Source organism: Thalassophryne amazonica, chromosome 6, assembly GCF_902500255.1.
Source record: "Thalassophryne amazonica chromosome 6, fThaAma1.1, whole genome shotgun sequence".
NCBI lineage: Eukaryota > Metazoa > Chordata > Actinopteri > Batrachoidiformes > Batrachoididae > Thalassophryne > Thalassophryne amazonica.
The window spans coordinates 13730314-13744835 of NC_047108.1; the positions used below are offsets into that span (position 1 = coordinate 13730314).

At 40.7% G+C, this 14522-nt stretch overlaps 1 protein-coding gene across 1 annotated transcript in view; it reads left to right on the forward strand.

Annotated features, from left to right (window-relative positions):
* Positions 1 to 1533: 1533 nt before the first annotated feature.
* zgc:194282 (tyrosine-protein kinase Srms) overlaps positions 1534 to 14522 on the forward strand; it is a 94204-nt gene continuing 81215 nt past the window's right edge. Inside the window, exons 1-3 of the mRNA XM_034171772.1 lie at positions 1534 to 2256; positions 8187 to 8308; positions 9223 to 9389. Of these exons, the coding sequence (XP_034027663.1) occupies positions 1883 to 2256; positions 8187 to 8308; positions 9223 to 9389 (663 nt within the window). The 5' untranslated portion in view covers positions 1534 to 1882. The remainder of the gene's footprint in view (positions 2257 to 8186; positions 8309 to 9222; positions 9390 to 14522) is intronic.

The following is a 14522-nucleotide window of genomic DNA, read 5'->3' on the forward strand; positions in this document are numbered from 1 at the left end:
TAAAGCTGTGTCTGCTCCGCCCCTCATGCCCACATCAGCTCACTACAACCATTTAAATAGCCAAAAGTCAAATGAGACAAACACTAAGACTTAATTCTAACTAAGCCAAAACTAAACCTGGACTAACTAACAAGTAAAAATAAAAATCTACTTTTCTGCATTTTGTTTCTTCATATTATGATTGTGGGGAAAACATTTCTAAACTTGTATTTGATGCATTTTAATTTTTTTTTCTACTAATGACACACTATCTTTTCCTCAGTCTACTTAAAACAACTTTACTGTGCAGATTATTAGTCACAAATTTAAATGAAAGTAAAATACTGTGACATGCATTTTTCCTCTGTGGTATTAATATTGTATTTACTGGATGAAATGATGCACAAAAAATTGCAATTTTTGACTCAAACAAAGCGAGTTTAACTTTAAAAAGACATTTCTCATTTTTTTAAACCATTATGTCAGAAATAATTATTCAAAATCTATCTTCAAGTGAAACTTTGATTTGGTAAAGTCGGATTCATACACACTTTACTTACTTATTTGTCATGTTAAAATGACAAAAATCACCACTGTCCAAATAATTATGGGCCTGACTGCCAGCTTTTCAGAGCTAAATATTTCTTGTTTATTCCGCTTTCTTTGCAAACATGAATAATGCAAATAAACTTTGGCACATTTACAAGTGTAACAGTTTCCGGTTTTGTTTATGAGCACATTTACACAGGGGTTTTAATACTATTATTTTCAACATACTTGCAATTGTTAATTTTAGGGATTTAAGTAATAATGTTTCATTTGATTTAATTAATTTCAACTACAATATTGTTTTGCACTTAACTGACAATGTTATGTGGAAAAAGTTACCTTAACTTTATCAATTAAATTCAACGTTTTATTTCTTAGTGTAGAAACACAAATTTCAGAGTTTCACTTACTAACCACGTCAGATTTTTGGTTAAAAAAAATAGGAATGCGAAAATGTGATCATAATTATTTTCAACACTGATTAATCTCTTTATTATAGTTATGTTTAATGAGTTTTTCATTTAATGTTTTTTTATTTTTGGACAAATGTCCTTTTAAAACTGTAGTACAGTATGTTCTGTTATTAATTATTATTATTATTATTATTATTATTATTATTATTATTATTATTATTATTATGCTCTTCTCTGACACCTGCGTCAGAATTCTGATGTGATTAAGTTTTTTTTTTTGTTTTTTAACCAATTATTTAGAACTAGTATTTCTGCTTTATGACGGTTTTAAAAAGTGATCAGGTTTAAAACGTGGTTTATGGTCGTTTTCAACGTTTAATTTTGATGAAAACAAACGTGTTGTTTGTTTGTTTTTTTGTTGTTGTTGTTTTTTTGTTTTTTTGTTTTTTTTCCTTGAGTAAGTCAGTGAATGAGGAAGAATCGTTTAATTGTTTCGGTTCCTCCTCCTCTCCGGAGGTCAGCAGCCGCAGCCTGCAGTTGGAGTTGCGCGCCGCCAAACAAACTTTACGCAGCTCTGCGGATTCTTGCACCGGATTAGCAGCGTTTGCAGGATGGATTAACGTTTTTACCGGGAACAGGGCTGGGATTTTCTAACTGTCTCTGCTGGTCTCCTTGCAAGAGACCCGATCCCACCTGGACGTCCTCCGTTCCGGTTCCGCATTCCCGCTGTGCGCACTGCAGGTGCGGAGGACACAGGTCTATGATCTCAGCAGAAAACCGGTTCCTCCGGCTCGTCTGCCTCGTCGCGGTTGACGTATGTTTCCAGGCAGGAGAGGAGCGAGCAGGAGGCTGGTACTACTGCTGTCCGAGTCCACGACCCGTTCCCGGAGGATTACCGAAGCCCGCAGCGCGTTCTACTGACGCGTCCTTCATGTCCCGGGATGGAGAGCTGCTGCCGCCGCTGTATGCCGTGTTTAAACCGGCTGTGGAACTGGATCTGGCCCGACATTCGCTACCCCAGCCACAACCACGTCATCGCCAACCCCGCGGCGGTGCAGGCGGCGGAGATCCAGACCGTGTCGACCGTCATCCGCGTCCCGTCGCCCAAGAAGCGTCCGGTGCAGCTTTACGCGGCGATCTACGACTTCGTGGCCCGCAGCGACAGCGAGCTGACGGTGAAGGAGGGCGACAAACTGTCGGTGATCGAGAGGCGGGGGGACTACGTGCTGGCCAAGAAGCTCACCGGGTCCCTGGAGTCCGGTTTGATCCCGGCCAACTACGTGGCTCTGCTGCAGGACGAGTTCGCCAAACACAAGTGAGTGCAGAGAGGATTTCCATCAGTCACAAATACCTTGACGGTCAGCGTGCGCTTTAGATCAGGGTTGTGCGGCGGTTAGCACTGTTGCCTCATAGCAAGAAGGGCATGGGTTCGATTCCCATGGGTGGAGTTTGCGTGGATCTCTTTCCACATTTAAAGAGCTTCGGTGAATTGGAAACTTTATTAATGTCCAGATCTCCCTTGTTAAATTAAATTAATCACGCTAGACTCAATGGGGTGCATTTTGTGATGAATTCACTGGGGGAGGATTATAAACGTGACGGGTCACAAAAAGCGTGAGACTGGGCTGATGTCTTCCTTGACCTTTGACCAAACTGCTTGAAAATCCAATTGCCTATAAATAGCCATCCAAGTAATATTCCCACCAGGTTTGAAGGAAATCTGTCCAGTCTTTTCTAAGTTATCTTGTCAGGACAAACTTATTTTGTGTGTTAAGCATAGAGACCCCAAGAAGTCCCTTTTTGGTTTATTTATTAAGGGTCAAAAGGTCAAGGTCGCTGGATTACTTTGTAAAAAATGTGGTGAGTGCAATAGCTTTTTTTTCCTAATTCCTGGACTGTCATCAAAGGTGTGGTGACCTCACAAAGCCAATTCATTTAGGGAGGTTCAAAAGTCAAAAAAATCTTTTCACTGTACTTTTTAAAAGCCTTCTACACTCTAAAACATTGCAGCTGTGTTTAGTTGTCAACTTGTAAAGTTGAGTTGAGTTGCAAAGTTGAGTTCAACATCCAAAACTTGTAAGAGCTCTTTATATTAAAGAGAGGTAGCAAGTGGACATAACTAAACACAGCTGCATGTTTTAGAGTGTGCAGAAAAGCGTCACTTGTCAATGATAAGCTTATCAGCGTTTTCCCAGGGCGGCATGGGCAGCTGGAGTGCTTCACCTTCGACCGATGGCGAGATAAGATGTCTGGCCAATGAGTCAAAGCAGTGTTTTTGTGATGTGTGCTGCTGCTGCACTTCATAGTTAGTTGGTTGAATTTTCCGCCGTAGTTGTGTGACCAGCTTGAGATGCAACAAAATAACTGAGCAGGTGCTCGACGTTTACATCAAGCATCAACAATTACCAATGAATTTCATCACGTACTGTTTTGATGTAGAGGCATCTGGTGCTGCCCCTAATGGTAGTGCAGATTTGTAAAACTGAGCAGCCAACCACCTGTCGGTGAAAGTTTGTCAAGCTATCAGGGCGGACCATTATAGGAATAAACCCCCTCTGCACTCCCCCCCCATCCCTCTGAGCTCAGTTTTGGACTTGAATATGTTCTGCAGCTGCAGCTTGTCCATTATTTATTGGGACTGAAGAGAATCATCATGTTACAGCTCTGTGTCCACACTCACCAAACATGTCCCAATGTCCTCATGTCTCCTGCTGTTCTCAAATGCATGTCATACTGTCACCATATGTCATTGTCTTCCATCTTTCTACTGTCCTCACATGTCCTACTGTTCTTGCACATCTCCTGCTGTGCTCAGACCCACATCCCAACGTCCTCAGACATTCTATTGTCCTGCCTTTGGACTCATGTCTTAATGTTCTTGCATGTCTCATGCTGTCCTCAGAGGCATGTCCAGCTGTCTTCAGACCACTGTCCCAATGTCCTCTGAGGTCCTGATGCTCTGTCTTTGGACATATGTTTCAACATTGTAACGTCTCTCACTGTCCATCAGAAGCATGTCCCGATGACCTCTGATGTGCCATTGTCCAGTCCTTGGACCTCTGTCCCTTAGGTTCTCATGTATTCAGTGTCCTCAGGCCCACATCCTAATGTCCTTAGACATCCCAATGTTTTGCTGCTGGAGTCATGTTCTCACATGACTCACACGGTCCACAGAAGCATGTCTGGCTGTCTTCAGACCAATGTCCCAATGTCCTCATAGGTCCTGCTTCCCTGTCCTTGGGCATTTGTTCCAACATTGTCACGCCTTTCACTGTCCATCAGAAGCATCCTCAGATTTGCCATTTCTTATGTTCTAATGTCTCCCAGTGTCCTCAGACTCATTTCCTTAGTCCTCAGATGTCCCATTTTCCTGTGCTTGGACACACGTCTCTGTGTTCTCACATAATTCCCACAGTCCTTAGAGAAGCCTCCCCCATCCTGAGACCCACATCTTAATGTCCTATTGTCCTCTTCTTGGACACAAGGCCTGATCTCTCCATGTTCTGTGCTTGTGTAATCATGTCCCGTTGTCCTCAGAATACAACACTAAAACTGTCCAGTGTCTGTTTGTCCAGCAAACTGCTGAGAGCAGATGGACAAACAGGGTTTTCTCGTTTGAAGACAATCTGCTGAGTTGAGCTTAAAATTTGAGTGTTGGTCACATTTTCTCGTCTTTATCAGGTGACAACATTTGAATGGACAATGTATTCTCAGACAGTAGCAGATGAACGAATCCTTGTGACTCCCGGAAGAGAATGACTCTACTGCACTTGTGTAGTAGTACACAAATGTGTAGTATTGTAGTTACGATTTCAATGAAAGTGCATCAAGCTGCAGAGTTTAGAGATTCCTCCACAGGCTCATATCTGATGTTTTCTGCTTGTTGATAGTTTCAGTGAAATCTGAACGTTGTGGATCTGACCCGCCCTCCTGACAGTAAATACAGGTCCGTCTCAGATCATCTCAGCAAACAGCAGCACTCCCATCTCAAAACAAACATTTTCTTTGTGCATTTTAACAGTTGCAAAGTTGTTTGTGGATGATTTTACTCGGGTCTGCCGAGGTGTCATCATCCATGTGGATCCAAGCAGGATCACCCTGTTGATCATCAGTAAACCAGTATTGATCAGTATGTGTATTTATATTGCAAACTGTTTTTTCTTTTTTTCACTTTCACTTTTGATACTCTGTGGGCTTCTTACCCTGTGTGTTGCTGGAACCCCAATTTCCCTGAGGGAGTCTTCCCAAGGGATCAATAAAATTCTATCTAATCTAATCTAATTGTGTGTTCATGAAAAGTAAAGGGACTTTGTTGCCTGACATGATCTAGAGGACAAAAGCAGATATTCTGTTTGTACACGGGGCTAAATGGAAGAGAAGGAAGCCCAGAAACATGGGAGGTGGGTTCAAAGTGTTGTATCATGGTGGATACCACAAGAAATTGTGTCAGGTGAAGCAAGTCATGGAAATTTTAGGAGAGTTTTGCAGTGGAGTGTCTAACCAGATTTTCATAAAATCTTGGAAAGTGAAAGGATGCCTGAGGAGTGGAGACAAAGTGTGCCGGTTCCTATTTTTAAGAACAAGAGTGATGTATAGAGCTGTAGTAACTACAGAGGCATACAATTGATTAGCCACAGCATGAAGTTATGGGCAGTAGTAGAAGTGAAGAGGTGAAGCTCTGTGAGCAGAAATATGGTGTGCCAATAAATAGCACTACAGATGCAATGTTTGCTGTGGGGGTGCTGATGGAGAAGTATAAAGTCAGAAGGCGTTACATTGTGTGTTTTGTGGATTTGGAGAAAGCCAGTGTTGTATAAAGTACCGGAAAATCAGACGAAAGTAAAAGTACAGATACCCATTAAAAAACATGACTTTGGTAGAAGTTCAAGTCACTGATTGAAATGCTACTCAAGTAAAAGTCTTAAAGTATCTAGTATTTATTGTACTTAAGTATGACAAGTAATGTACAACTAAATGTACTCAAGTAAAGTAAAAGTACAAGTAAATGTTAATAATCAAAAACGGACTGATTTTTTTAATATTACAAAGTTTATCTAGGCTTGTAAAGGTTTCAAAACCTAAATGAGAGTAGGCTACTCACAGGAAACAGTTATTTATTTCTATTTATTTCTATATGTATTTATTTATTTTCATTGTTACATGGTTTTATCTTTTCGGTTGTGTTTTGTTTCATTAGGTTCTTTTTGTCTCTTTCTCTAAAATTGTATTGTAACATTATTATTATGTAGGCTATTATTGTTGTTGCTATTATTATTAATATATTAATAAAAATTAATTACAAAAATTACAATTTGACTCTTTTACAACAACAAATGCTGAGCCATTAATTATACAGAAAACAAATTAACACAAACGTGCTGATCTGAACAGCTTAATGCTAACTTTAACATTGAAAACGCTATACACATGCTAACGTGTTAGCATCGGTCCCGTTTTTAAGTTATAAAATACATCTATCAACTGTTTCAGAAGACCATAACAGGTCGGTTTAACATAAAAATATGAAATATTACTCACAGACATATGCTCTTCAGGGTTTTAGCAGGGAAAAATTAGGATAAAGCGAAATAAAACAATGACTCCATGAATCATAGTTTAAAGCACTGCTTCGACCTGCGAATCACTGCTTCAGTTGGTTCAAGGTTCAAAGCAAAGCCGCGCTGCAGAAAAGTTGATTACAGGCCTGCTGCAGGTCTGTAATCAATGTAGAGAAATGATCATTTTCCTGACAAACACCCCCCAAGTGCGCAACTGCAAAAAAGCCTACTGGACATGCCTCATGACAATCGGCCTGACTCCTTGCAGTCACTAGTAATCAGTGGTGTCTCTGGGTGAAAACACAAAGTTTTTTCATGTGTGTGTGTTTGTTGTTTGTTTGTTTGTTTGTTTGTTGTTTTTTTTTTGTAACGAGTAACGGCATGGCGCATAGAAAATGTATCGGAGTAGAAGTATGCAATTAAGGTTGGAAATGTAGTGAAGTAAAAGTGAAAGTAAGCTGAATTAAAAAAAAAACTCAAGTAAAGTACAAAGTCTCCCAAAATGTACTTAAGTACAGTAGTGAAATATTTTTACTTCATTACTATACAACACTGGACAAATTTAATGATAAGACAGTCTAAAAAAGTGGGTCTTCAGTCTTGATTTAAAAGTCTCCACCGTGTCAGACTGCCTAATAACTGCAGGTAGATCGTTCCAAAGAGTAGGACCACGGTAGGAGAAGGTTCTGTACCCCACAGACTTCTTGTTCACTTCTTGTTAACAGATTCATTCAAGGTGGAAGTGGGATTACACCAAGGATCAGTTCTGAGTCCTTTCTTATTTGCAATGGTGATGGACAGGTTGACAGACGGAGCAGGTTGAGTCTAGCCTGGAAATGTGGAGATATGCTCTGGAGAGAAGGGAAATGAAGTTCAATAGGAGCAAGACTGAGTCCATGTGTGTGAATGAGAAGGAGTTTGGTGGAATAGTGTGTTACAAGGAGTAGAAGTTTTGAAAGTAGATGAGTTTAAATATTGGGGTCAACAGTCCAAGTAATGGAGAATGTGGTTAGAGAGGTGAAGAAGAGAGTGCAGGCAGGGTGGAGTGGTGGAGACAGGTGGCAGGAGGGATTTGTGACAGAAGAATGTCTGCAAGAGTGAAGAGGAAAGTCTACAAGACAGTAGTGAGACCAGCTATGTTGTATGGCTTAGAGACGGTGGCACTGACAAAAAGACAGGAGGCAGAGCTGAAGATGTTGCGATTCTCTTTGTGAGTGATGAGGATGGACAAGATTAGGAATGAACATATCAGAGGGACAGCTCAGATGGGACTGTTTGGAGACAAAGTCAGAGAGGCGAGATTAAGATGGTTTGGGCATGTGCAGAGGAGGGACCCAGGGTATATAGGGAGAAGGATGCTGAGGATGGAGCTACCAGGTAGGAGGAGAAGAGGGAACAGCTGAAAGTAGTCAAAGAATTCGTTATGACAGGATTTCATGTCCTGTTATGCAGAACAGGCTCTGGATCTGTTATATTTTTAAAGGAGGTGATGTTTATGAAGTTACTGTGCTGGAAAAAAACAGAAATAAAACATGAAATAATCTTCATCTGAAAGCAAATTTGCAGGATTGTTTGGCAGAGATATGCACTCTAAGAAGGTGCCTCTTTATTTTTGTCTTATTATTTCATTGACTGTCCTGTTCCATCATTCTTTCATCTGTATTTATTTTGTTGTATTTGCACACAGGTGGTATTATGGCAACATAAACCGTATGAAAGCTGAGAAGCTGCTGCTCGCCTCCCAAAACAAAGATGGCTCCTTCTTGGTTCGCATCAGTGAGAGTCACAGTGACGAGTACACCATCTCTGGTAAGGACCACTGTTCTCCATCCATCCATCCATCCATCCATCCATCCATCCATCCATCCATCCATCCATCCATCCATCCACCCATCCATCGATTCTTCAGGTCTATTATCCATCTCATTCATCCACTCCTCAGTCTCTCTCTGCTGTTGTAATTTTTAACAACATAAAATGTTGTTTGTGAGGTGAAGACTATGAAAAATACATGAAATTGGGGTTAAATTATTTATTAATCCCCACCCCCCTTTAATTTTACAGCTAAGTTTAATAAATAAAGGCATAATTGACACTTTTGGAATGTTGATTTTTGTATGTTTTATTAATGTGAAATCAAAAATAAACTCTGCTCATTAAATAGTGAGATAATAATGTACCTCTGAAGCCGTATTCGTCAGTGGTTTTTAGTTCTGTGCAAATGTGTCGTTTCAGTCAGTTTTCATTTTTATGTTATTTACGTATTTTTATTTATTTATTTATTTATTTATGGAGTGCATGTTCATGAGTCAGTAAAGATTCCAGCGCCTTTTATCTTCTGTAAAATGACCTGCAGAAATGACTTTAGGTTATATTAATCCTGTGCAAATAGACACATGAGTAATATTCTCTGGAAAAATACTTTTCTGCTGTTTATTTCATGCATGGAAGCGCATAAGAGGTGTTTTGAAGATGATTGCTGTGCCAGCAACAGAGATTTTACATTTATGTTTGAGCTTGAATAAGCAAATAAATATGACAGATGTCCTGTGGTAAAATTACAATAATGCACCTGTGTCAATGAAAATTTCATCTTATATTCCCACTTATAAACTAAATGTTTTAATGATGAACCTTCACATTGTGTTTTGTGCTTTTGTCTGTGGGAAATGATAAAAGTATGTAGTTCAACACAAAGTAACCTCCCCTCCCCCTGTTGACAGTCCGGAGCGAGGGGAAGGTGTACCACTACCGAATCCAGCGCTCCATCATTGGCGCATACTTTGTGTCAGATAAGATCTCCTTTGCCACGTTGGGAGAGCTGATCTCCTACTACCAGAAAAACTCTCACAACCTGGGCGTCCTGCTGGGGGAGCCGTGTGCACAGCAGGTAGGTCTCGGGTTTGGTTTGGGTTTTTTTTTTATGATCCCATGTGGACATCTTTGTTTCAACCCAATGGCTGAGTTCCTTGAGGAGGTCATTGGTTCGACAGTCCTGCATCAGTCACAGAACAGTGGTATTGAGAGTCCGAGGCTAAAAACTGCATTTTGAACATCAGTCACTGAAGTCTCTGATGGTGTTAGAGTGAGGCTACTGGAACTGTTGGCGGGGGGGCTACAGCCCGTTAATGCCCACCCTAGAGCCGTCAACATTCAGTGTATTTTAGTTACTGTCTGAGCGATATGATAAAAGGTGGAGGGAAGGGTAGAGGAGGTGAACGACAACAGGTGGTTTTTCTTTTTCTGTTTCTGGATGAGTTTCGGGCACCTTTGCTCTCTATCACCACCAAAAGGTGATACTGTGGTGCGCAGTCTTCATGAAGGAATGCAAAAACAATGAGCACCATGGCACATCAGGGGCGCATCTGGATTGCACCTCTACTCGGGGTATTCATGCCCCCCCCCCCCAACTCAAAAATATTGAAAACCTCTATCATTTTTTTTAATCTGCATTTTGAGGCTGTCTGATAAGCTGAATACAGCCTCTGGAGTTATCGTTTTAAATGCACAATTTTTATTTAAAATACTGGAAATCGTCAGTTTCATCTGTGAGCGTTTGATTGTGTTAGACTGCTACCGTATTTGATCACAGCTCTTTTGTTCCTAATGGTGTCAGTGCTGATACTTGGGAACAGGGTGTCTTCAGTACTAAAAGGGGGAGGAGCTTGATATTTGAAACGGGTAAACATTGAAGACAAAACTAAAGTGACACAGATGAACAGTTTACTGCTAATCTGACCTCGTGATCTTCACCTTTTGGAGCCTAATGCAGCAACTATTGGACTTCTCACACCACACTAGATATTTCAGGAACCCAGGAAAGTCTCCAGAACCAGAGTACTCCAGGCTCAGTATTCTGACAGTCCAGAAACTATTGCTGACTGGTCAGATGCAGCCTTCCATCAGTTTGAGCAGAACAGTGTTGCAGTGGTTAGCACAGAGGTTGTGGGTTCGATCATACGGCCTTTCCATATATTCTCTGTGCCAGTGCAGGTTCTCTGGGTTCCTCTAATGTATGTGGAGCTCCGCTCTGCTGGTGATATGATGTACTTGTGGGTAAGTGTTGTAGCTGGGGTTGTCAAAAAAAATGGCAATGTTCAGACACTTAAAATTGGGATCATATTTAATACTCATTTGCAACAGTGTCGATATCAACATCATACACACAACTGCACAGAGCACCTCCCCTCGCTCATTTAACTGCTGTAAAATTCCAAACACACACACGGGTCTGACAGGGCTCCTATTGGTTCAAAGTGGAAGAAGAACCAATGCTTTGTAGCACCCGTAATATCTCAGTAGCCCGTACAGTGGCTTCAGACACAACCAGCCGCAATGCAACTATTGTTGGTAATAAAAAAGAAAGCTGGCCAAAGACAAAACATCACAGAGCGACATTAGATATGACAAGGTTGCATTGTCTCCTTTAACCCCTTAACGCCTGAATTTATATAGCTGTATATAAAAAAATGTTTTGTGTGTGTTTTTGCCTTTACGTAGATGGTAAATAATGTTGAGATTATTAATTACACTTTTGCACAAAAAATAAATAGTAATTTTGGTATTTTGGTAATAATTTAAGTTATGTTATAATAATAATAATGGTATGTTGCAAATTTGCGACAACAGGCATACTGGTCAATTTGGTATGTTGCATATTTGAGTCAAATATTGTAGCATATATATGCGACAACAGTCGTTAAGGGGTTAAGTGTCATTTGGCGTTAAAGCCATGACTCACACATCTGCCAACAGCTTCATATTTGTGTTATACTATTGCTGCATTAAAGGCTGCTCAGAAACCCCAAGTTGGTAACTTCTGAAAACTGTTGGCTTGCAAAACTGTGAAAATGGTACGGATGTGTTATGTTTCGGACGCGGTTGGAGCACCGACCCAGCGTTTGAAAGGACCCAGCATAAAATAAGCAGAGCACGGTTCAAAAGATAACAGAATTTAATAAACATAACAGTGAGTGATGATAAACAACCAAAAATGTCCGCGGTCTGGTGAGGTGAAAACACGGCGCGCTCTCAACAGCGCAAACGGTCCGGAGCCACAGCAGTTCGGACCCAGGGACCCCGCCGACACCCCCCAGGTGGCCGCGACAAACCAAGTCTGTGAAGAAAGAAAACATGAGGTGAGTCCAACTCCACACAGAGAGACACAACTCAAAGGTGCACGCAATCAGCAAACACTTCCTGGCTTAATCTATACATCAGCTTCTCACCCTGCAGGCACGGAACAACTCAGTTCAAATCTCCACTGCAGCAGAAGCTGATTAGACAATTAGCATAACGTGACAGCTCACTAACACAAGGTGTGAGGGACACCAAATCCACTGTCATTACTTCATAAAAGTCACCAAAACCAAATTACCTCAGGAAGTGTGCTGAAGAGCATGAGACCTCACCCAATCCTCCTTCACAGACTGTGGCATCAAACCTGGAGCGGTCTCTGCGTCCGTGATGGTGAGATTGTTCTCCTGACGTCGATCTCACACGTCTGCTCACAAGGTCGAGTCTCTGGCCATCACACACTGTGCATTCAAGGTTTAAATGCAGCAATCTCTGATCAAGACAAAATACACCACAGCTGTGAGTCCTGATGACCTGCACGTGAAAACAAGCCTCAGGTGTTCAGGGTGAGGTCCTAATGCCCAGCCACTCAGTCCTGAATGCATACCACCTGGTGGGAGAAACAGAAAACAAAAACCAAGCCAGCCAAACACCCCAGCCCACAACAGGATGTATGAAATAACATATTCAAGCTTTGTTTTCTTTGCAGTGAATATATAAGTTAAAAAGTTATTTTGGGGGATTTTTATGCACTAGCTCATAAAACATAAATACTTTGTTTTGTTTTATAAATTGCATTATAAAAGCTTTGTGGTTTTTCATAGTTATCTATTTTTGTTTTTCACTATGTCAGACACATTAAAATAGCAATGTTATTGTTTGCATTGATGTATATATATATATATATATATATATATATATATATATATATATATATATATATATACAGTGAGGAAAATAAGTATTTGAACACCCTGCGATTTTGCAAGTTCTCCCACTTAGAAATCATGGAGGGGTCTGAAATTTTCATCTTAGGTGCACGTCCACTGTGAGAGACATAATCTAAAAAAAAAATCCGGAAATCACAATGTATGATTTTTTTAATAATTTATTTGTATGTTACTGCTGCAAATAAGTATTTGAACATCTGTGAAAATCAATGTTAATATTTGGTACAGTAGCCTTTGTTTGTAATTACAGAGGTCAAACGTTTCCTGTAGCTCTTGACCACGTTTTCACACACTGCAGCAGGGATTTTGGTCCACTCCTCCATACAGATTTTCTCTAGATCTTTCAGGTTTGGAGTTTCAGCTCCCTCCAAAGATTTTCTATTGGGTTCAGGTCTGGACACTGGCCAGCCCACTCCAGGACCTTGAAATGCTTCTTACGGAGCCCCTCCTTAGTTGCCCTGGCTGTGTGTTTGGGGTCATTGTCATGCTGGAAGACCCAGCCATGACCCATCTTCAGTGCTCTTACTAAGGGAAGGAGGTTGTTTGCCAAAATCTCGCAATCCATGACCTCATCCATCCTCCCTTCAATACGGTGCAGTCGTCCTGTCCCCTTTGCAGAAGAGCACCCCCAGAGTATGATGTTTCCACCCCCATGCTTCAAGGTTGGGATGGTTTTCTTGGGGTTGTTTTCATTCTCTAAACATGGTAAGTGGAGTTGATTCCAAAAAGCTCTATTCTGGTCTCATCTGACCACATGACCTTCTCCCATGCCTCCTCTGGATCATCCAGATGGTCACTGGTGAACTTCAAATGGGCCTGGTCATGTGCTGGCTTGAGCAGGGGGACCTTGCTGCCCTGCAGGATTTTAAACTATGACAGCATCATGTCTTTCGACATGATGCTGACATGACATTTTGAAGAAAATAAGAACAACCCCAGGTTTCTTTTCAGCACTGTAGCCAGGCTGACAAAGAGTCAGAGCTCTATTGAGCTGAGTATTCCATTAACTTTAACTAGTAATGACTTCATGACTTTCTTTGCTAACAAAATTTTGACTATTAGAGAAAAAATTACTCATAACCATCCCAAAGATGTATCGTTATCTTTGGCTGCTTTCAGTGATGCCGGTATTTGGTTAGACTCTTTCTCTCCGATTGTTCTGTCTGAGTTATTTTCATTAGTTACTTCATCCAAACCATCAACATGCTTATTAGACCCCATTCCTGCCAGGCTGCTCAAGGAAGTCCTACCATTATTTAATGCTTCAATCTTAAATATGATCAATCTATCTTTGTTAGTTGGTTATGTACCACAGGCCTTTAAGGTGGCAGTAATTAAACCATTACTTAAAAAGCCATCACTTGACCCAGCTATCTTAGCTAATTATAGGCCAATCTCCAACCTTCCTTTTCTCTCAAAGATTCTTGAGAGGGTAGTTGTAAAACAGCTAACTGATCACCTGCAGAGGAATGGTCTATTTGAAGAGTTTCAGTCAGGTTTTAGAATTCATCATAGTACAGAAACAGCATTAGTGAAGGTTACAAATGATCTTCTTATGGCTTCGGACAGTGGACTTATCTCTGTGCTTGTTCTGTTGGACCTCAGTGCTGCTTTTGATACTGTTGACCATAAAATTTTATTACAGAGATTAGAGCATGTCATAGGTATTAAAGGCATTGCGCTGCGGTGGTTTGAATCATATTTGTCTAATAGATTACAGTTTGTTCATGTAAATGGGGAATCTTCTTCACAGACTAAAGTTAATTATGGAGTTCCACAAGGTTCTGTGCTAGGACCAATTTTATTCACTTTATACATGCTTCCCTTGGGCAGTATTATTAGACGGTATTGCTTAAATTTTCATTGTTACGCAGATGATACCCAGCTTTATCTATCCATGAAGCCAGAGGACACACACCAATTAGCTAAACTGCAGGATTGTCTTACAGACATAAAGACATGGATGACCTCTAATTTCCTGCTTTTAAACTCAGATA